Source organism: Hakea prostrata, chromosome 10 (genome assembly GCF_041222555.1).
Source record: "Hakea prostrata isolate BN-2017 chromosome 10, UWA_Hpros_2, whole genome shotgun sequence".
NCBI lineage: Eukaryota > Viridiplantae > Streptophyta > Magnoliopsida > Proteales > Proteaceae > Hakea > Hakea prostrata.
Genome location: NC_142609.1, coordinates 21,399,563 through 21,423,784, shown reverse-complemented (window position 1 = coordinate 21,423,784; position 24,222 = coordinate 21,399,563). Strand labels below are relative to the sequence as shown.

Sequence of the window (24,222 nt, the reverse complement as noted above, 5' to 3'; positions counted from 1 at the left end):
CACGTCTGCACTCTCCGCGCTCTTCCTCCATCGTGTTTTCCCGTTTTGCTCTCCTCTTCTACCTTCTCTCTCCCATTTTCCTCGCTTCCATCTTCTTCCTCAATCGGGAAAGACCAAATATATATAGAAAACGGAAAAATAAAGGAAAAAACTCCTAGCTTCGTCTTCACCGGCAGAGTTGAACCGTGAACTTGTGAAGGCTGTGGTCCATCCATAACTGTTGTGCGGGCAATACATCAAACAGTTGGTAAGCAGTTCTTCAGTCACCCTGTGTTACTGGAATTCTTCCCATTGTTTTGTCCAAACGACATATGATCACATGGTTGTATTATAATTTATTTTCTTTACCTTCCTGCTGGTTGTATACATTATAGTTTAAAAACAAAAGCTTAAACATATTACCTTGGTGATAAGGATCCAAGAATGACATTTTGTGTATATGCTTTGGTGCCATTGGGAGACCGTGGCTGCCGGCTTTTTGTATTTCTTTCGGGATCTGATACGAAAAGCTCTCCCTCTTTTGGGTTGGCATGAAACTATTGTAGGGTCTCTTAATTTATGGCTTTATACATGGAATCAGATATGGAGAAAGTGAGGGAGACAGAGAGAAGCAATGTTCAGGTTTCAGAACCTGGTCTGTTTCTGTTGTTTCCTTTAGTCTTATTCAGTTTGAGTACTGGGGCTCAGCTTTGGAGAATTAAATAATATGTGGAGAGAGTTACACAAAGAAAACAACTTGGTGACCATCATTGCTGAAGACCAGACAATTCACTGGCATTGGCCACCATGACTCCAAAAGAGTGTGTCACATGTCACTAACATCCCTTTACGAAAAGCCTTCATGACTCTCTTTTATTATCTGATATACTAAAGAGAAAGAGAAGAGAAACCCAACATAATATGAGAAGATCTGTTGTTCCTTCACTAGAAGATAGGGTTTTACTTTTCTTGTAAACTGTTTCCCTGTTTGTTGTTTGGATTCCTATTCCTCTGATTTGCGGCAATAGCAATCTCTTCTTGATGACAAAAAAAGGGAAAGACATGATAATTTTAATTATGCATAGACTTGGAGTTGTCTTAAATCTTATTTGAGATGCTGCCATCTCATCTTCTAGCCATGGACCGCAATCTTGGTTTCGAGGCCGGCTTCAACCAGCCAAGAAACCGAGGTATGGTGGTTTCAACCAAAATTTCGGTCAAAACATGGAACTTTCACCCCCAAGTTTTGACCAGTTTTGACAAATGAGTTATTGATTTAGGGTGAAACAGAGGTTGAAATCACAAAATCCAGCCAAAATATAGTTTGGGGGTTGAAACTCAATGGATAAAACCTGGCGGAAGCTGTTTGACTGTTTCAGTGGAAATTTTGACCATTTCGGTTGAAAACCTGGTACTTTTTTTTATTCCACCCAGGTTTCATCTCGTTTTTTTCTAAAACCAAAATTTCGGTTGTTTCAACTGAAATTTGTACCATGCTTCTAGCTCATCGTTATCGCCACCACCATCATCATCTAAGGAGGTATTTTTTTCAATGTACACCTTGAGGTTTAATTCCTCCATGTTGATTAATTCTTAATTCAGCAATTAAATTTATATTTTTGAGACTAGGTAACTTGTTTTCAGAATTTTGACACAGATGATAGAAAATCAATGACTAAGTCAGAAGCTGCTAATAATGTGTAAGAACAATGAAGAATTGTACTGAAGAACAAAATGGCTATGGATAACAAACAGAACTTGTAATTAGGAAATATTGCAAACTTGTAAGGAAGAAATCTTTGTAGAGTTTTGAACTGAAAAGATTTGGTGATAGATAGCAACCATGAGGCAAGGAATATAGAGTTTTTGTTTCCTTCACCCTGTAGCATTCTTCTTTTGCTTGATGCCCTATAACTATCTTTACCATATAACTAGGTTCAGAATTCAGATTGTTTAGTCATTGTAAATACTTTTTGAGTGCTCCTATATATTCCCCATTTATTAGATGGTAATGACAAATCAAAAAGAGTTTTTCTTTTTCACCTAAGAATTTTTGAAAGTCAAAATGAGGTTTCTCTGGGGAATCTATGTGGATCTTTCTACCGACTGAAAAACAGGGCATCTGGTAGAATGTCTTTTCTGTTATTATGTTTTTTTTTGGTCAAAAGCTAAAATCTATTTAGATTAAAAAAGCCAGATCAAGAGACATGGAAGAAATACAAGAAGGGTTTACAACAAACATAGGCGGGACACCCCACCAAACACAAAACAAATGGAATCTTTTCTGTTATTGAATCTGCTTAACCAAATTTTCTTGTCAATTGTATAATATGCTTGGATGGATCCTATGAATATTTGAACATATAGAGAATTATGAATATTTTATTTTTATTTTGTAATGGAAACAGATCCATGTAATTTTTTTGGATGTTGACATTAGGCAAAAATCTACTTTTGTTTGTTAATTTATGGTATTAATTGCATTTTATGTGATTCTTAGAAAATTATAAATGTTTTTGTATAATGCGATCTGTTTGGGTTTTCATTTCTTCTTAGTTAAAGAAATGTTTTTCTCTTTCCTGTGTTACTGTACAGAATTGCAAGACCCAGAAACTTGCAAGAAGCAAAGCAACACAGACTATCGTGGACAAAAAAAAGCAGATACGTACCATACTATTACGGTCTTGGATTTGAAAGCTCTCTGATGGCATCTGTGGACAAACATCCATCGGGTAACAGTGGGATGAACAAGAAAAGGAAGCATCATTATCGTTCCAACAATGTGAGTTCTTTCTTTCTTGCTTATACTCGCACTGTTTTTTTGGGTATTGGAGGGGAACCCTTGATGGCTGTTTGCTTCGGGATAACAAATTGGCTTCTCACATTTGAATCCTTATTTTACTTGTTTCCATTTTATTTTTCAGAAACCTGTAAAGAAGGGTACTTACCCATTACGTCCTGGAGTTCAGGGTTTCTTCATCACTTGTGATGGTGGTAGGGAAAGGCAAGCTAGTCATGAAGCAATTAATGTCATCGATACTGTAACTCTCTCTCTCTCTTCCACTCACGAGGATATTTCTTTCTTTTTGTTTTTGGATTTGCTTGCTTTTGTTATTTAGTGTTTTTGGGTGTATGGCTTCAAATTACAATCTAGTAATATTACTATTAGGTCTTGTTTAAGGGTTTGAAGTTTTATGTAGTTTTTGTATTTTGCTCAGAAGTGCTTAGTTTTAATCTAGGCCACACAAACTCAAACAATGTTGCCCCATATTAGTTCCTTCTTGGTTAGCGAGAAAACCATACATGGGCATTACTTTAATTACTTTCAGGAAAAACCAAGCTTGAATCATGATGGTATAAGGCAACTTAAATTTTAATATGCTTGTTTTGATATAGTTGTCTGTCGAGGGATCTTATATTTATTGAATTCAATTCAGATTCACAAATGATAGGAAATCAAATGTCTCTATTAAATGTTACACAACAGCTTGTAAATTCAATTGCTAGAAACATTATTTTGGTTGATTTCTCATGGGATGAGGAGCTTCACATTCTCTAGTCTTCGCAAGCAAATAGAGATACGAGAAAGGATGAAACTCTCAGAAGCAGAATCTACTCCTTCCACAACATCATATGGTGGTTGTATTGATGCATATATTTATGCATGATACGCAGTTTCAAATACCTGAATGGAATATCTTTGGGTGATAGTGTGAAAGAGGAAAGGAGATTTACCCCTCACCCAACAGGTCAACCTTGCCAAAGCCCATTGGAGTGGCGATTTGTGAGCAGAGGTAATGTATTCCTAGATTGTTACTTGGTAGAGACCAACCTGGGGATAATATATAGGATCTGGGTTGAACTGGTTGGCTCAAGTAGGTTAAATCATAGTTGTCGAGGAGTCACCTAGGCGTCTAGGACCTTCTATGGTTTTGGGCGTCCAGGTATCGACTTGTCACCTTGGCATCTTGACAATTATGGGTTAAATTAGGCTTTTAGATCAAAACTAGGGTTAGGGTTGGTAAGGATGGGTGGAGAAGAAATGTCAAGTTACGGTAGGTAAGGCTATGAGTCAAGGTTTAGGGTTTTGTGGGTGCTGGGATTAAACATTGGACAATTTATTTTTAGGGTTCTAGGTTTCTAAAAATAGAATCTTGGGGGAGTCTAGGCCTTCTAGGGGATTTAATAGGAATTTAGGGGCTGCAAATAGAATCTAATTTCTAGTTGAGGGAGTTTATGGTTTGATCCAAATTTGAGAGCAAACTGAGTATTGGTTAGGTCTGGGTGGTTATTAGTGCTTCCACGGGAGGACTTGAGATCGAGATTGTTGGGGTTTTAATGGTTGGTTGAGGCTGCAAAGGGATCTACTTTCATACAAGGGAAGGGAGGCGAGTATTTGATCAAAATACAGGCTGTTTTGGTGCCTGTGGGTGATTTAGGTCTTGGAAAAACTGAAAAACCAATAGGAAAAAGCTACAGTTTGGGCCATAGAGGGTAGAATAAGACGACGTGGGGTTGGCTAGAACTTAACATACTATAGGTTGAAGAACAGCAGGTTTAATGATTGAACCTGCTCTTTTCTAGTGATAGACTGGTCAGAATCAGCTAGGGTTTTGATTGAAGGTTCCTAGGGTTGGGTTGATGTGCTTGAAGTTTGGAGAGATCTAATTATTCAACTGTTGCAGATCTGACCATGAACTTTGGGTTTTTGGGGTCTCAAAAATTCAAGAAATTTCCCAAGAATAGAAGAATTTAAGAAATTTCCCAAGAATAGAAGAATGGGATAAAGAAAAAGGTCCCAAACCGGGTGCAAGTTTCCTGCGAGGTAAAATTCCGAGGTTGCCTTACTTGGTAAAGTTTTGCAGCATTGCTCAACAGGTTCGGTTGTCTCAGTCTAAATTAATGGAGTCTCCCTTCAAGGTACCGATCTCTCCTTGAGAAAAAATAAGAGGCAGCTTCCGAAGCTCTGAAAACAAATCAAGTTTATGTAAAAATCCATTCACTTTTATTCTTTCTTCAAGGGGGGCGTATATGGATGGCTATTCAGCTTTACCACTCCTAAAAGACATGGGAAATAAAATCCTAAAAGAAATAGAACTTGAAAACCTAATAGACATAGGAATCCTACTAAGGACATGACTTGACTTTAAATATGAAATAAGACCTCTAAATCTTGTAGGCCTTAAAATCTAATTAAGTAAGCAAAAGACTCTTCAGCCCTAACCTAAAGTTTGCAGAATATACATATTTGCCACTGAGATTATTACTTATGCATGGGAATTTTTGTACTCAACCCGTGTTACCCATGTAATAGGTTCTTGAAGCTGGCCCATTACAAGTTAAACCCAACCATTGAAGGCCCAACTCATACATGGTTTGAGATCTCACTCTTGACAGGGATCTCGGTCCCTCAAAAGCCTGAGACCTCACAGATCTTGGTTGAGATCTGGAAAAAATGCCCGGCCAACTTGATCCAATTCGAGGGCCCATCTCAGTGGTATTAGGGCCTCTTTTGGCTTGGAATTTGGTATTTAGCCTAGTTTAGGCCTTCTAAAGATAGTGGTGCTGTGGCGGTTTAGATTTGTGAGAAAATAAGTGTATATATGAGTTCCAACTTGACCATAACTTTGAAACTAATACGTTGAGGGAGTGAACATGCAGACTTATAAAACATGAAATACACAACTATTACTTGATTTGAATGAAAACATAAAGGTTTGAAGTCAAACAATACATTAAGCATGTTCAGTTGTTCACAATTTCACATTACAACATTGATGTGCTAATAAGGTACACAACGAGAGTACAAAGAGTAAAATCATTGACTAAGCAGCTCCTCCAGCACCAGCACCAGCACCAGACCAATATAAAACATGGGTTTTTTTTTTTAATTAAAAAAATGAAGAAAGAAAGAAAGAAAGAAGTTTGGGGAAGAACACTCTCCTTACTTCAAGATTGGCTTTAAAATCAGTAGATCTTTGTCGTAGGTGAGCTAAATAGCTTGTTGATGCAGCCTAGTTAGAGATCTGACCAATTTTTTGGCGAAAAATCCAGCCAAACCATCAAAATGAGTCTAGATCTTGACCAAGAAGTGGCATTTTTGAAAACTAGTTGAATTGAGATCTTGCGAGATGTTCGAGATCTTGGGTGAGATCCTGTATTTTTTTGGATCATCTCGATTTGCATGAGATTTCGTTTCGAGGTCTCAAAAAAGAGATCTTGGCCGAGATATTGTGAGACCTCAAACTATGAACTTGTATATGGGTGAATCCAAAGAAATACAGAGTTGCAAGTTTTGCTCGATTGGGGGTTTCTTGAAGATAAAAAAAGGGCTAACTTGATGCCGAGGTGATTTTCGCAATAAACTTATGAATTTATACTTCGAGAAACACTTTTGACACAACAAAAGATTGTTATTGTGTCTGTTTTTTGAATCAAAAGTTGGGCATGGCTGGGTTAATGGAATTTGGCATCCTAAACATGAGAACCTTGCTAAAACCATGGAATAAAAACAGACACAACCATAATACAGTTTTAGAGAGATGTATTAACGAAATTTGGCATCCTAAACATAAGAACCTTGCCTCTTGCAGAAGCAGGAAAAGGAAATAAAAACAGAAGAGAGTTGAGGGACCAGAATAAGAGAAGAAGAAGAATTGAGTGGAGAAAGAAGACATACCTGAATCTAGAAGTCCCAACCATCACTGCAGTCCATAAGCCGTCGGCCCCTTGCAATCTTCCCCCTTCAGTTTGAATCTCCAACTCTCGTTGGTAAACGAACTCCCGAACCCATGACTCTTTGTTCTTTTATTTCATTTAGTTTCCGTCTTTCTGAAACTGCCCCTCCCTTCTATCCTATTTCCTTTACTTGTTTGTTCTTTTTTATTTTCCAATTTTACTCTCTCTCCCATGTGTATTTTCCAACTTTACTCCCTCTCCCATATGTTAGAATCCTGTGTTTTAACCCATTTACAAGTTTGCCATCCATTGATAGATTTACACCTATTCACAATTCTGCAGTTATTAAATACTCACTTTTTTACACTTTTGCCATTATTAATAGACTTACACTTATTTTTTTCCCCATTAATTAAAATACTTCCACTTATTTACAATTTCTGCCATCCACCTACAAAGTTTCCTCCTATGTCCATCTTGCCGTTATCCTTGCACCTATACTCATTTATCCTTACAATTTCTAACCATTACCATGCTATGTAGTATGTAATTATGTATTATGTAAGTATGTAATACAATTGATATCTTGGTTCTAGACATATGGTAGTATATACATGAATGTTAACCTTTTTAGTTGTTTTCTTGGTAAAGTAGTAGTTCCATTGTGTTTATTATGCTTAAAATAGGAAGGAGGCAAGAATACATACCATTTGGAGGTCATATAAGGCCTGAAACATAGGGTTGAAACTTCAGGAAAAAGAGTCCAATGCTTGACCGAAATTTGGTCAAAACAAAATTTTTTTTTTCCCTTTTCAGGATTCTGGCCGAAATTTATTCCATAGCTAAAACCCTCTCATATTGCAATAAAACTCTTCCATTTGTTGCTTCTTCAACCCTATTGATGGTGATCTCTTGGTTCTTAATATTCTCTCTAGTGACCAAAGTTCCTCTTCACCTTCTCTATCTCCAATGATACCCTAAACCCTGTCTTTGTTAAAGGGGTCCCTGTTCTTCATCTTCTCTATCTCTGATAATTTCGATAAACAACTGTTGATACTGTTTTTGCTTCCAAAACCAAGTTTTCTCTAAACACCTATAAAAGTATTTTTGCTTCCAGAAACACTCAAAACTGCTTTTGGTGTGTCTTGGAGTAGAAACACTTAGTCTATTACACCCTTTGCCCAACCTGACCATTCCCTACAAGTTACCTAGAACCTCTCCTCCCACATTCAGTTCTCGGTATGATAGAAAATAGGAAACCAGAAAAGCTTCAGAATCTCCTGCACCGACAGATTCGGAAAACCCTAATTTCTGTTACCAATGAGACACTATTAGTGCTGGTTCCTATCTAGAAGACCCTGGCAGACCTAACCCAGACCCTGGGTTACATTAATATGATAGACAGAAAGATCTTATGGAAAAGAAAAGCAGTGAATAGAAGGGAGAAGGTTGAAGAGACTGCATATTAGAAGACAAGAGATTTACCCAGCTTTGGGCTTTGATACCAATTAGTGGGGACAAAAAAAAGGGAGAAGGAAACAAGAAAGAAGCCTGAGAAAACTTGGAGTTGTAGCAAGGGAAGAGGGAGAACATTCATAAGAAGTGAGAGAAGGGGGATCTATTCCATTGTCAATAAGCTGGTTACAGGTGTTTAAATAACAAAAGAGACATGCTTTGATAAGAAACAACTATAGTAGGACTCTTGGCATGTAAAACTAACTAAACTGATCCTATATATTGTACCCAAATTTTAAAAATCTCATTACATTATTACTCCAAAAAATAAATAATAAAATTCTACATTATCTTTAAACTCTCATGCACAACAGCATCTCCATTAGTCCACTTTTCTCCTTGAGAGCTTGACTTGGGGCCCACCAAATCACAAGAATAATCTCCTAGGTTGCTATTCATGTTACTGTTTGAATAATAACTGGTCGTGCTGCTTCCCAAAGATGAAGAAAACAACCTTAATGGGGAAACCAGGGTCAAGGGTGATGGTGTTCTCCTTACATTCTGTTGCATTCGTATTGGTAGCAGTTTTTTGGTGCAGATCTTCAATCAGTGCTAATCTACCACCCTTGTTGGAATTAGGACTTTAACCATGTAATACCACTTTCCTCTTGGACTTTAGACTGATGAAAACAGTACCTGGACTTTGACTGCCAAGCACAATCAGCTACATGGACTTTAACCATCAAGCTCTGCCATTATATCTATGCAATGAAATGCATTTACATGCCATAGGTTTTTCCTGTTTTCTCTTTGGCTTCTTGGTTGTTATCATAATCACCTGCATTTGTATGGACTCTTGATGGGAGAAAAATTCTTGAGGCATTATCATTGTGACACCAGTTTGTTGCTCCGAGAGGATAGGATGTAGGGGATTTTTGTGGATTCCAAAGAGAGAAGAGAGCCATCTATCTTATGCTTTTGGGGCCTCAGTGGATCTACATTGAAGGAAACAACAATGGGATGATTTTTCATAGTGTTCGGAGAGCAATCTCTCAGTAGACTTTGGTCCAGGGCTCATTTGTATACGTCACACATCTACAACCTCCTTAATTCCTTGGTGGCAAATTCTTTGTTTTGTTATGAACACTGCAAGCCACCTTGTCTCATATTTGGTGAAATTAATTCTATACTATGGATGCCAAAAACTTACCTGTTCCATTGCTTTCCAAGTTTCTCTTTCTATATTACATGTGGCACATTTAGATCCAAGACCCTCAGTAGTTGTCTCAGTTTCTTCTTCCCTTTTAGAGGAACTCTAATTATAATTTCCTTTTCTAATTAGCTTCTATAAGTCTTTTGCATATTCTTTTACTTAGCTTTTACAATTTGTACAGTCTGTGTGCATTGCTATTCATGCTTAATTTGATAAATTTTTTTTCTAATGCTTCTGTTGATTTTGTTTGTGTGAGAATAAGAAGTGATTGTGTAAGAGGAAAGAAAGAGTTAAGAATTGGAGCTTTGTCTTCTAATGGGCTAAACCTTAAAAAAATATTTGTCATAATTGTTCTGTCTGGATGAATGCCTATGCTAAAGACATCAGTTTTTTCTCTTGGCTCTGAGATAGAAATTTGTTTCGTGTTACTCCAATAAGCTGTTGTCTTCTTTGGTTGCAGTTCTATGAAGAGCTATTCCATGGCCAGCATCATGGTGCAAAGCGTGTAGCTGTTGCCAATCCACCCTTCAATAAAATTACTAAATTCTCTGATTCTGATTCTGATTCATCCAGTGAAGAAAACGATGAAAACAATGATGAAGATGACAAGGCAGATCCTCATGAGGATGAAAAATGTCATGAAAATCAAACAGATGAAAAGTATGATGACGATGACAAGGCAGATCATCATGAGGATGAAAAATGTCATGAAAATCAAACAGATGAAAAGTCTGATTCTTGTAAATTAGGTACTGCTGATTTTGAGAATTTGAAAAATGAAAAAGTAGATTCTCAGAAAGGAGATGATGCAAATTGTCATAATGAACGAAATGCAACTGAAGAGGCACCAGCCAAGAAACAACGCTTACAAACAGATGCATCAAACGGTGATAAGGTAATAAGTGGTAAGACAGAGGAGAAGTCCATTGATAAGCTAATCGAAGCTGAACTTGAAGAATTGGGAGACAGGAACAAGGTGCGTATATAGAGCTCATTTGTACAATGTCATAATAGTTGCTTATCATAGTAATAAGATTAATGTGCTGCAAACGGGTTAGGGAAGTTGTGTATCCTGTTCTAAATTATTGTACCCAACCTTCTTTTGGTTTATGTACATGTACATCAATGTGCATGTGTGTGTGTCTGTGTATTTTTTCTTTGCAAGCAGGATCGGACAGCCAACATTAACTAGTCACTGGGTCACTTCAGGTCCACGAGACTTGTAATTTTGTGAAAGTTATCAGGTTGAAGACAAAAGCTAGTAATTAAAGATTCAGCTACTGGGATCAAAGGTTCTATCAGTACTAGCTAATCATGATCCATTATGGTCTTGATCACTGATCTAAACATTGTATCACCAACTACTTGGCTGGTGCTTAATTGCATACTTGCTTTTGGCTTGGATCAGCTGATACTGGCTGAAATTAACTCGGATTCATCCTTGACTGATCTGGAACTTATCCAGAGGATCCACACAAGGATTGCTATATCCTTTATATCTTTTATCAATCCCACACCTTTGTAAATTGAGTTGGAAAATGCGATTTCGTATCTGTTGATTTTGGACTGGGTCAGGTTGAATGAGTTCAGACTGATTGATGGACATTTGCAATATTGATGATTTCTAATTTGCATAATGTTCTCTTCTCGTGTTTGTTTCTTTGACTTAGAAGAGGTTTTCATTCTGTTTATTTGTATTGTTTGGGTAATTTATTGTGATTTTGGATTGTACCTTGGGTCACAAACCCTACCTTTGGGTCACTATGGGCTCACAAGAAATAATCCAAAGGGAAGTGGCGAACATGCTAATATATTAAAATTTTAGGACCCTTTTGGAAAAGGGAACAGAAACTAGACCAAACAGTGAATAAATTTTGGACTGAGGATTTCTCAAATTATAAGTATGGGAATGGAAAGAACTAAAGAAGACAAGCAGAGGAACTGGCTTTGTAGTGATTTTACAAGTTGTAGTCCTCAATGTCTTGATTGAGATAAACTAGAGATGAGCTCCTTGGGCGAATTGGGATTAAGAAAGCTAACCTGATTCAACTCCTTTTGAGGATGAAACTTCTGGTGCTGATCCTTTACACAGCCCGGTGATGGATGATCAATAGCAGTTGATGGTACAAGTATCCTTTTTTTTTTTTTTTGGGTAATAAAAAAAGAACAAATAACTACGACTCATTGATGCAGTTAAGAATGTCCATAACCATTGAGCTTTGAAATACAAAATTTTGACCCATGTGTGATGTAACCAAGTCCTAGGGTTTGAGATTTAGAAATTGAACCCTAAAATTGGGTCATTTCAAGATCCTCAATCTATGAACCAGCAGTCTTCTACAGTAGTTGATGAAAACCAGGCCTAGGGTGAGGGGTATTTCAATAATTTCCTAGACTTAGGATTTGCTTAGAAAATCCAGCAAAAGGGGAAGGATGTTTCAGGGGTTTGAGGGTACTCTAGAGCTTGCTGTAACTGGAAATCAGATCTGAATTCTTCTGCAATCTGAAGCCCAGATTTGAATTTTGAACTAAAAGCCAAAATTAGGGTTTAGGGTGGGTTTGGCCAGTGTGGGTTTTGGGTATGTATAGCTGGTTTTGTAATTTCAGAACTTGGGTTCAAGGATTTAGGAGGTCTGAGAAGGTCTGGCTAATCTGATTCAGGGTTTCAGGAGTTTTAAGATTCTGCAGAAATCTCAAGGAAGAAGATGAGCTGCAGAAAATTTTCCAGGATAGGGACAATAGGTTGAAGGGGAAAATAACTTGGTGGGGTTTATTCTAGGGCAGGGTGCGATTCTAGTGACAGAGTCAGAAAGGGGCTGGTAAATTGGGTTTGCCAGGGGGAGGGGCTGCTATTATTGTGGGAAGGAGGGAAAGTGGAGAGGCTGCTACTGCCCAGGGGGAGGATTAGGGCTTACTGGAATTGAAGGGGAAGGGAATTTGATAGAATTCTATTTTGATTTTATTTCCATTTTAGAGCAAAGTGCTTAGGACTCATTTTTTTGAGTCAAATTAGGAATTTTATAATGTTTACCAGGTCTAGGGTTAGTAATTTCCCCAGACTTAGGGTTTGTCCAGGAAGTTCCAGCAAAAAGAGGGGAAGGTTTTAGGGTTTCGAGGTACTTTAAGGACTGCTGCAACTGAGATTCAGATCTGAATTCTATTGTAATCTGAATCCAGATTTGAATTTTGAATTCGAAAGTCAAATTAGGGTTTCGGTTATGGTTTGGGAAGGGAAAAGGGCTTGCTGTTCTGCAGTTCAGAATCTATAGGTATAGTGAATGTAAGGGCAAAGATGTTAAGAAACTTTGGGTTGAAATTTCAAAATTCTGCTGAACTTCCTAAGGAAGAAGATGAATTGCAAGATTTTTCTAAGTCGAGGGAACTAAGTAGTTTGGGGAAAATAACTTTAGGATTACACCCTAATGCTAGGTGCGACCCAAGGGACGGGAAAAAGAGGTCTAATGGGGTTGGGATTAGGATCTGCATGTGTAGGGGGTTTGCTGTATGACAGGGAAGAAGGTGGTGAAGGGGAAGACTACAGCTACTGGGGAGGGGCGGTTTGAAGGAAACTGTAGGGGAAGCGGTAGAAGGTGTATGCGATAGATTGGGGAGGGTTTAATAAGCCTTTCCAAGAGCGGATAGGGGGCATGGATGCTACAGTGGTGAGGGGAGGGATTCTAGAATTGTGCAGGCAAAGGAGAGGGGTGGGGAGGGGCTGCGATCAAGGGGAAAGGAAGGGGTTAGGGGTGGGGGTTCTACTACTTACTTGGAACTGCTGGGATGATTGATTGAAGGTTGAAGAAGCTTGTTGGAGTTGCAGAACTTGAATGCTAAAACTTGAAGAATGCAAATATTAAACAACCGCAAGTTCCCCCTCTTAGGAGCCTTGCCACTCCTTGGCAAAACAATCAATTCTTTATTCAATCCAGATTGCAAAGCACAGTGCAAGAAGAGGCTACTTATAGCCTAAAATAAAAGATCTGACTCTACTTTGGAATTCCTTAACAGATAAGGTTCCAATTACATCTTGGATTGGACTCTTATTAATAAAGCAACTCCTACCAGATAAGATAAAGAATCTTATCTTATCACAATTAACTTGGGACTCATTCAAAACAACTCTAACTCAAAATAAAATTCTCCAAACAAAACCAAACCCAACTCAAATTAGCAAACTGGACTCAACAAAAATTCTGGAAAATAATGTCAGAAATAAAATAGGGGATAAAATGCCCAAAATACCCCTCAAGAGGGGTTCGGCCAGCTTAGGGTGGCTTCTTGCAGCCATCCTGGGGCCCCACTTGTGATTTCAACCAGGGGTCTTGTTGTTCACATCATTTTAGAAGGTTTTTATATGTGTAGTACATACAGGATTGTTATTCTTTTCTTTGATTTCTTCTCTTATCTTCTCTTATCTTCTCTTCACTTTTCCTAAAGTTTCTTCTATTGTTCAAGTTGCTGCTCAAGAACATGTTCAATAACAGTAAGTTGAATTACTTCAGCCCTAATTCTTCTTTTGATGTTTTAATTCCCAACCTTATTTCCCCTTCTTGCTTTTCCTATTCTTCCAATTCCTTGCCCATGAAAGCCCACCATAGGAGGTATATCCCAGGTCTGCATCACTCATACTGGTGGAAGAGAGGAAAGTTTTTGATCCCAGTCGATATCTCTGACAGTTCCGACGGGTTTGCAGCCTAGGACTTTACAGGGATGCTTGCAACTTTGAGTTTGAAACTAGTTGGTGAAGAACGAAGATAAATCAATGTCCCCTTTGTAGAACCATAGTCTGACTAGGATGGAAGAGGGCAGCACAAAAGGTGACAGCACATAACAGAGCAGGGGGAACAATGCCAAGGAAGGAAGGAAAAGACAGAAGAAAATGAACAGAAAAAACAAATAAAGGAAGAACTAATATGGGGGGAAGAGGTTGTTGAAGGCAAGAGGAAGCTGGACACTCGATCAGTCTAGTTACCAAGCCACATTGGTTGAAGAACTTCACTATTCTTATTTTTTTTGCACTCCATGAGTTACAAGAATCAATTTGAAGATAAAGTTCCTAGTTACATGCTAAAATAGAGATAAAACCAAGGTACCAAAGTTCGGCAAACTTCGCTGGTTTGCCCCTTGGCGGCTTGGCAAACCGGCAAAATTCGCTGTTATTTCAGCCAATTTCACCCAGATTTTGACCCCTCATTTTGGGGGTATTTTAGATCATTTTGAGCCCAAATTTGGTATCTAGCCTAATTTGATGCCAATAAACACACTAGGACTTGGCAAATTTGAATTATTTTCTATAAATTCTTCCATGCAATTCTTCTCCCTAGCCACATTTGGCATGTTACCTTCTGAGGCCTGAATCATTGGGACATAATTGGAAAGATTGCCTGTTGACCTTGAAGATTCCACTACAAAATCCCTTCATAATTTAAATTCCATAAATTATTCCATGCATATTCTCCTCCCTAACCACATTGGGCATGTTACCTTTTGAGGCCTAAATCATTGGGATATAATTGATAAGATTGTCCATTGTTCTTGAAGGTTTTGCTACAAAATGTCTTTCTAATTTGAATTATTTCCAAAAATTATTCCATGTAGATTCTCCTCTCTAACCACATTTGGCACGTTGCCTTTCGAGGCTTGAATTGTTGGGACATAATTGGTAAGACTGTCCATTGACCTTGAAGATTTTGGTATAGAATCACAAGGGAAATCGCCTAAAAATCGCGAGAAGTCACCAAAATATCGATATATAGGCAAAAGATCATGATAAATCAACAGTTCAGCGATTTATCGCTATATCGGTGAAATCTTGCCGATATGTTTCAGTTTCGGTGGCATTAAAAGTTCTGTACCTGTCGAACTCGCTGAAACTTCCTACCATGGATAAAACTGAATTATGAATCCTACACTGAAATAAGACTTCTTTGAATCTACTTCCCCAATATAAAACGTAGTAAAGATAACATTATCATTTCCTACAAATCCTTATGACCTTATTAGGCAAAAATCCTGGTTTGGGTAAGTTTCATCTCAGTCTAGGTTTCAAGATTGAGTTCTGGCGCTGCCACAGTTATGTTACTGCATCAATTCTGCGTTTTTATAAGGAATTTGACTCCTGAGTTTGCATGAGGACCAAGGATACTGTATCTTGAGGCCACTGTGCTTGAAATAGTATGTATTTTGTTGCATTTCTTTGTCACAACCAAAGATGCCCAACAAGGATGCAGCAAACCTTCTGAATGACTCACTGTATCATATATATTATCCCACCAATGAAAAATTTGAGCATGCACCAATAATTAATTTTAAGACTGGTTGTTCACCCAAGGAACCTTGTTGCATTGGGATGGGGCTCTGTTTTCAACTCAATCCTGCAACCATTTGGTGCAATAACTGCTGTTAATTGGCATAGTGCATAAACTAATGTTGCTTGTCACCCTAGTTCAGAAAATACTATTGCGATGCCAATCATCCTCTTCAGAGACTTGTCTGGCCAAATGAGGGTGTAGAAAGCAGCAAGGCTCTTGCTGTTGCCCATCACCATCACCTGGTTCATTTTATGTCTACAAGTAAACTATCTTGTTCTTCCATTGCTCTTATGAAAAATGGGCATGAGATCAGCCTTTTCAGCGAATGCTACTTAATGATTAAGAAAAGAAAAAAAGAAAAAGAAAAAAAGGCAAATTGCCTTAGCAACACCCTGCTCAATTCCATACACACACATACACCCGATATAAGAGTAGTAACAGGAACACACAACAAGCCCACACTTAGAACAACTTAATTTGAGAGAATTATTGTTTGAATCATGGTGAGAGATCTTGTGAGATATCTCACTTTTTTGGTTAACCAAGACAAGATGGGAGTTGAGCTCTACGAAATGGGATATCTCACTATGAAATCTCGCCTTCTTGTGAGATCTCGCCCCTATATCTTGTGAGATGGCGAGATACCCCTTTTCAGTTAAACCAAAGTGGTTTAGGGGGTTTTTAAACCCCTAATCTCGTACAAGAGAGGCATGTCTTGTCTCTCTCTCACTCCTCTCTCACCTCTCTCGCCTCTCTCTCGCTGATATCTCGCCCATCTTGCTGGAAAGTTGAGTTTTGGCCAGAATTTTTTGGGGATTCAGCTAGATTTCAACTTCCAACCACCTTTAACACATCAAATTAGCATTATTCAAGCCGGTTTCAACTAAATCTTCAACAAAGGTAAGATTCTGTCACAAATTTTAATTTTTTTTCTTCAAGTAGCATGTTCTACAATCGGTGTGTGATTGTAGTGTAAATATATGTTGATCTACTAACTTCGATCTACACTTCCATGGAAACAAATTTAATTTTCTATTATCCACTCTTGTGAACTTATGACTTAGGATTATGATTTTTGACTTATTAGTTACTAAAACTTCTAATGTTTGTAAAATTTTGAAGACGTTTAGTTCTTTGATGTATTTGATAGTTGATACACTAGCTTTTCATTTATGTGTATTAAATGTTCTACATTACATGTTGCCTAACCTTGCATTCTCGAATCCTGCAGCATTTTGGTTTCACACTTTGGGTCGACTTAGGAGACATACTAATGGTTATCTTCTCACAAATCCAAGGCCACTAGTGTGTTAAAAAGGCCTTAAATAGGCTAAATACCAAGTTTTATCCCAACCGGGACCCTAAAACTTACTGAGATGGGCCACCAAGTTGACGCGAAAAATATCACACATCTTGACCGAGATCTCGCCATCTTTGTTGAGATCTTAGTTTTTCAAGGTGGCGAGATCTTCTACCATGGTTCGAATATTATTCATATCAATGTGAACTAGGGGGTACAATATGAGACAGAACAACACTTTATCCAAGATTCCTACCTGAGAGACTCCAACTCTCCCATACAAGAACTTCTTGCCAAAACCCTTCTCAGATCCTCCTTACCCTCTTTTCCCTTCCGTTCTCAATAAAACAGTCCCTCCCATATCAAATTCCTTCTTTTTACCCAATCCCTGTTCTCCACGTCTACCAACATTCCCACTTGTCTCCTTTGCTTTCAGCTGGAAGGCTTAGCCTCTAAATATTTGTTTCTCCAATAAACCATAATTTTTAATTTAAATTCTACCCAGTCGAACCTTAGAACCTTCCAAAGTTGAACCCATATACACCTTGTATCTACCTGCTTAAATGATACAAGTTACAGTCTTATCCTACCATCCTAAAACCCTAAATCAGCCCCCCTGCTAGGTTGTTTTGTTTAAGATCAAGGAAGACTGGCCCCTAGTTGATCCAATTCTATGTGGGGCTACATCATGGAGGAAGAAGAGAGTAATGGAGACTGCAATTGTGGGAATTCAACCGCTAGGTTAGAACACCCTATTCTATTCAGCATATATGGCAAGCATACAGGAATAAAGGAGAGCAGCAAAATGACAAAATAGCACCCCATCCCTGGAATCTCAATGTTAGGCTTGTGCTACTTACTGCCAGCCTATATGAAGTTCCTTGGGATCTCAGTAATACTTTTGACGCCTATCATGTTGTCTTAATGCCTTTTTCAGTCTATCACTAAGACACTTAGCTTGGAAAAGTTAGTGAGGTATGAACTTTTTTAGACCTAATCTTGGGGACTGCATTGAGTACATTCCTCTCAATCACCTCCATCCTTGATCCATCTTTCAGCCCCCTTCTTGCCCTAAAACTCTAGTTCTGAAGAAACCCTAAATGAACCCAAAACCCAAATTTTGAGAACAAAATTTTGTCCATCATTCACCCAAAAGAATTTTCTTTCCTTCAGAGTCTGCCCATTTGGTTCAGAGTTTCATCCCATTACCTATACTACTAGAACTTTTCATCCCATTACCTATACTACTTGAATTCAGTCCTAACCCTCACTGACCATCTTAAAACCTAATCCCTACTTGCCCTTTAAAAACCTAAAAATGGACATTTAACCCTGCTGGATACCTGTTCGGGTTTTAATTCGGTGCCAAAATCACATACCAAAACCGAGACCACCTGCATAAAACTGTTGTACCAGCCCGTTTTGAAAAGTGTAGTGTACGGTTTTTGAGAACAACATTGGGTGTGGTACAGTATGGAAATGGTGTCTAGTTCAAAACTGTCAGTATATACTGAAATTGTACCCTATATACTGTTTGGGGGTCTATGTCTACAACATGTTTATTCATGTTTAGGTGTATAAATAGATGATTTGATGTCTTCTTTTGTATTATTTGCACTAGTAAGCTGTAAAACCATTTTAATACCATTTTCTACCTTGTAATACTGTATACATACCATTTAGATGTTCCATTTTCATGCCATACCGTAACAGTATGCAGAGAGTTGGACAAAAGTAGATCTTATGCTGTACAACATGAATTCGGTTTTGGTTAGGCATTTTTTGTATTGTAATACCAAAACAGTACTGCTTGACACTCTTAAACTTGGCCCTCAGTTGTATCGATCCCACATTAGGGCAAGCCTTGGCACAGTGGTTAAGTGGCACTATTGCATCTTATTGGTTGTGAGTTTGGAACTTGGAAACAGTCTCTCTTGCAAACAGGGGCATAAGGGCGCATGCATTTGCCCCTCCCAGATCCTCAAGTATCAGGAGCCTCATGCATTGGGATTCTCTTTATTCATACATATCTCAGGTCATCATAATTCTTCTTTTGCCTAAATTATAGATGGTGACATAGGCTCTTACCATGCCTGCATCATCAGACTGTACACCCTTATTCCATTTGGTATAACTATTCATGAATGCCTGTGATATAGACCTGCAGTCTTCTTGGATGTTTTTGCTTGACCCAAAGTCATTTTCTGTCTCTGCATTGTTGAATGTTCTGCTGGTTCTATGTCAACCCTACCATTTTTCTTCTCATAGCACTTTCTTCGAGACCCTTTTTCTTCACAAGAATTGCTTTACTACCTTCCTCTATTGTGCAATTTGTCTGTTTAACTTTACTTTAAAGAAGACACAAAAGCAGTTTTATGTTTGTGCTGATGAGGCTTTATATTGTCTTGAAACAGAGGCGTTTTGTCAGCCTTGATGCTGGTTGTAATGGTATTGTCTTTATTCAAATGCATAAAAGAGAAGGAGACCCTAGCCCAAAAGAGATAGTGCAACACATGATGACATCAGCCGCTTCTAATAAGAAACACATCTCAAGGTTTGCTCTTTGTTGGCCTTTCGTATTTGAATAATCAAAAGGACAGTAGAAAACTGTGTATCATTTCTTTCACCTGCAATTTTAAAGCTATTTTATGTTTAGAGTGCTGAATTTATAAATGTGTGGTGCCAAATCTAGGTTCATTTTAAGGGTATTGCCTGTTGAAGTGTCATGCTATGCATCAGAAGAAGAAATTTCTAAAGCAATTAAACCTCTAATTACAAAATACTTTCCAGAAGAAGTTCCGTCGCCGCAGAAGGTATTTCTTGTAAATTTCAATACTTGTATTTTTTTTAGGTAGTTGACTTTCATATCTTTTGCAAACATTTCTCTTCGGGATAATTTCATGCTATTTTTTGTTTGTTAAATTTGCTTATCCTTAGATTTGTAACTATTTATATTACAAAAGTCAGCCAAAAACTTCCATCTAGTTTTGCTATGAAGCAAAAGGTTATCTGATCTCCTGAAGTTACAAAGCATTACAATTGTCTCGAATCTTTAGATTAGCAGTCTTTCCACTGACAGTAAATATCTCATATGTCAAGATGATCCCTTACTGATCTACTTTCGTTTATTTTATCTTGAGTTCTATAGTTTGCAGTCTTATATGATGCCCGGGCAAATACTGGTATTGAAAGGATGTCCATAATAAATTCTGTGGCAAAATCTGTCGTTGGACCTTACAAGGTGGATCTTAACAACCCAGACAAGACTATTATAGTTCAAGTTGCAAAGGTAAAATTTTCTTCTAACTGTGGCTTTGAAATGATTGAATGGCTATCAATATATTTTGGGTAATAAAAACAAGAAGTATTGTTTTCTTAATCAATTTAGCCCAATATACTGAAGGTGTTGATATAGCTACTTAATGTTATTTGTGCTCCTTTTGACCTGGTGATGATTCTCCTCAAGTGCTTCTTATGGTGGATATGAGGATAACTAGTGACCATTTTGTACCAATTCCTAGAAAGTCTGCCTGAGCAAGATGATCTTAAGGCTCAAGTTCGTAGATAGCAGTGTTGTCCTACATTAGTGAAGGTTGGGAACTATGGCTTTCCCCCCTTTGTCTGCACATTTCTGATCCTTCAGAGAAAGCACATATTAATTTTCTGAATAGATTTGAGGGCCCTTTCATGAAGTTAATGTTGGGCGTTTGAAAGTTCTCCTAGGCAGTATTGACAACATTGCACTGTGGCCTGGTTTAGCTGCTAGGTTTCCAGTTGTGCATCTAGGCTTTCATTCTGGTTAAAGGTTGATTGGCCAATAAAAGATCCTCATGTTCTTTCGTTGTATTTATTTTTTCTGCTGCCTGTGTCATAGATAGGTTTGTATGACTTAATATGGAAATCCGTCATTATCTTCTTTAAGTATTTTTAACTTTGAATTTTCTAGATGTATCCAGAGTAATTTTAGAAAACTGGATTTTTTTCCTCTCTTTAAGGGTATATCTTTAAAGTGAAAGTGGAATTCATCCTTAGTTTTTTTCTTCTTTTTTTTGGCATTGGCTCGGATCTCTTCTATTACATCTATTTTGTCTCGACCCTCCTTTTCTTCCGAACAAAGGGAAGGGTAAGGGTCTTCTTTGGTGGATCCCTCTGGTTCCTGTTTGGTCCCCTTCTATATCTGCATCTGTTTCTTCCTCATTTTGCCCCCTTTCTTCCATTTTTGAGGTTTCTCAGTTCCTTTTTGACAATAGGTGGTGGCATTCTTCCTAAATAGTAGACAGGTGATAAATAAGAGAATACTAAAGATTTAAGCCATAGAATTTGTCAATTCTAACACAAGATCCTTAGATGGAGTAAGTACATTAGATGTGATAAAAAACAATTTTAGCATATCCAGAATAATACCAATTCAACCCATTTCATGATTAAAATATGACTGATTAAACAACCAACAAAACTACTTATTGCAAATAAGGACCATACATGTGCTTTCTTTTCTGGCATCAATGGTGCAGACCAACGCTGGTTTGCTGTAGTGGGAGAGAAAAGTTGGGAAATATGAAGGAGGAAGGAAGAAACGTAAGAGATGTTTTTTTTTTTTTTTTGGGGGGGGGGGGGTTGGGGGTGGTGTGGGGGAGTGTTTGAGGTCAGCAAGACAACTAATTGTGTGCACATACACACAGCCACACAGGCTCTCAAACCATTAACTCACTCCATATTTTCAAGTCTATCTTCAACAGTGGGGTATTACATCTTACATAAAGAGAAGTCTGAGATTCGTAAAGTAAGACTAACTCTCTAACTGGAATGCTAAATCGAATAAGCAAACTAACAGATTAGAAACTAAATCTCCTATGAATCAAACTTCTCAAATAAATAAAATGAAATAGAAGACATTAAATCCCATAATAACATAAATTCCTAGAATTCTAGATCGACGACTCTTACTGGACCTGATTCATCACTGTTTGGGAACCCACTTGCTTCTGTGTTTTGGGGGGGGGGGGTTTCCAGGGCAACGTGGTTGCATGATATCATTCTTATTCGTAACATAAAGAAAAGCCTTAAATCAAGTCATCTGCTCTTTCACATGCTTAGATTTGCTGAACAAACACCAATTTTTTTGTTATACCATAGCAGTATAGCACTATTAGATATGTTTAAAACTAATTGAAAAAAAATATTGTGAAGTTAATCAGTCTGTACTACAACATTTTTTTTTTGGCTTGATTCAATGTTTTTCTTTCAAGAAAAGAGGCTCATTATTATTGTGTTGTGATGTAATTTTCAGACCATATGCTTGATCGGGGTTGTTGAAAAATATAAGGAGCTATCAAAGTACAACCTGAGGCAGCTCACAGCACTGAAGCCATAACCTTTACCAGTAAATCTTTGGAGCTCAAAATCCTTTGTTATATATCAAGCTCCTCCCTCGGCTGATTTTCACATTGGACCATTATATGTGACGCTAATACTATGGTGCATATAAAGTCAGAGATGATTCAGGGATATGACAGAAACACCCAGTAGAAGATCATGAAATTTCCTAATGTGAGCGTTGGACGTGGAGTCTGAGAATAGTTTAGAATATTTATATTTTTTGTTATAACATAGCTTTTACTTGTTCTTTTTCTATTACAGATAAATTAATATTTTACATTCCTGATTGAAAAACTACTGAAATTGTAACATGTGTGTTCAAAGAACAATTTGCGAATTCCATCACCCAAGTCATGTGTACTACTCTCACATGTTTCTTGTTCATTTTTTATATCGTTTCTGGTGGCCATCGTAGACCCCTACAGATGATAATGTTCCTGCACTGCCATTGGTTGGTGTGAGAGATTACTCATACACTAGCAGCTTGGGTAACCCTCCCTGTTTTGTTCATTCAATTTGTCTTGTTAAAATGGTTTACTCTCTTGTGGAAATGGACAAGTTTGCACAGTCAGGTGTCCTCTGATTAACTCTTCAGCCATTTGTAAAAATGATTTATTGTCAAGTGGAAATAGCTGAACTTGCCCAGTAAAATTCCTTTGATGAACTCTTCAAGCCAAAAAAGTCTGAAACATTCCTATAGGGGTGTTGGTGTCTTACCGTTAGAAAAAGAAGTTGTGTTTAGGTTCTATTACTTGGATGTGTTTCATTTTCAATCTTAACATGACAATTGAATGTAATCAGTTATCTTTCTTTCCCAGTTCTTTAGCTTTTTATGCTTCTTTTGACCAATTAAGGTTGTTTCAGGAGGCAAAGAGTCGTCTGTAGTATTCATTATGCAGAATCACTTTTCCTGTAAACCCTTTTTCTGAACAAACGATATTCTTTCTTGATAGAACTATACTTGGTACCTTCTGCACCTTTGGTAGGTTCTGTATAATATGTTAACAAACATTTTCTGAATGATAGTGTGAGCTGGAATATCCATTCAGCTTTTGTTCTCTTTTGCCGGAGAAGCCCATTCCTTTCCTTTCAAATGGCTTCAAGGAATGTTCTGTTCTCTTTCTTAAGCTTTTGGTTGGTCCATAGGAATGTGCCCGTTCGGGTTGGCCTTTTTAGAAAGAGAGAGAGTGTGTGTGAATATGGCCTTTGTTGAAAGGAAAATAATGTCTGCAACTTTTGAGCAACCTATGGGAGGGCAAATTCCTTGCTCCCATTCTTGACTCTTATGAGCGGTCACTTTGATTAAGAAAACGTCAAAGGTTAGGTTTAGGGCTGGACATGGATAATAGTATTGCTATTATCAAATTGATTATTATTCAATTCAGTAACTTTGTTAGATTTGTTTCTTATGTTTTTTTTTTATTATTATTATTAATTTTTTAACTTAAAGATATGTGAATGTTTTTCTAAATATAATATTCAAATAAATGCAAAGGAAAATCAATAGTGAAAAATATAAGAAAATCAGAGACTAAAAAGAGTAGAAGAAATGAAAATTGATAGATTTTTAAAGTGCAACCCAAATACTCATCTACCTTTTTGGGCTTTAATTGCATCTCTTGGAGTGTTAAGAAATGACCCACAGTTTTCCATTCTAGTACAAAAGAAGAGTATTGAGCCATGGCACACTACTGCTGCATTGACTTGGCTGAGTTTTTATTTACTTCGGGATCTTGGAATTTCTCAACTATGTCCAATTATCTTATTGTTTGACAATTCAATGCACTTCATATACATGACTGTGAACCCTGTGTTTTAATAAACATATCGCGCTTGATTATCACTTCCTGTGTGAAAAAGTGTGCTCTGGAACATCTTGTGACTCATTATGTCTCTTCTCATCATCA

General features: G+C 37.6%; 1 protein-coding gene across 1 annotated transcript; it reads left to right on the top strand.

Annotated features, from left to right (window-relative positions):
• On the top strand, positions 1 to 22,683 carry LOC149002283 (THUMP domain-containing protein). The gene is made up of 8 exons (XM_089137184.1): positions 1 to 247; positions 2,575 to 2,761; positions 2,904 to 3,020; positions 9,786 to 10,301; positions 19,351 to 19,490; positions 19,629 to 19,749; positions 20,085 to 20,225; positions 22,227 to 22,683. The coding sequence occupies exons 2-8, from the start codon at positions 2,684 to 2,686 to the stop codon at positions 22,308 to 22,310; spliced, it is 1,197 nt and encodes a 398-aa protein (XP_088993310.1). The 5' UTR covers positions 1 to 247; positions 2,575 to 2,683; the 3' UTR covers positions 22,311 to 22,683.
• The last annotated feature ends 1,539 nt before the right edge of the window (positions 22,684 to 24,222 follow it).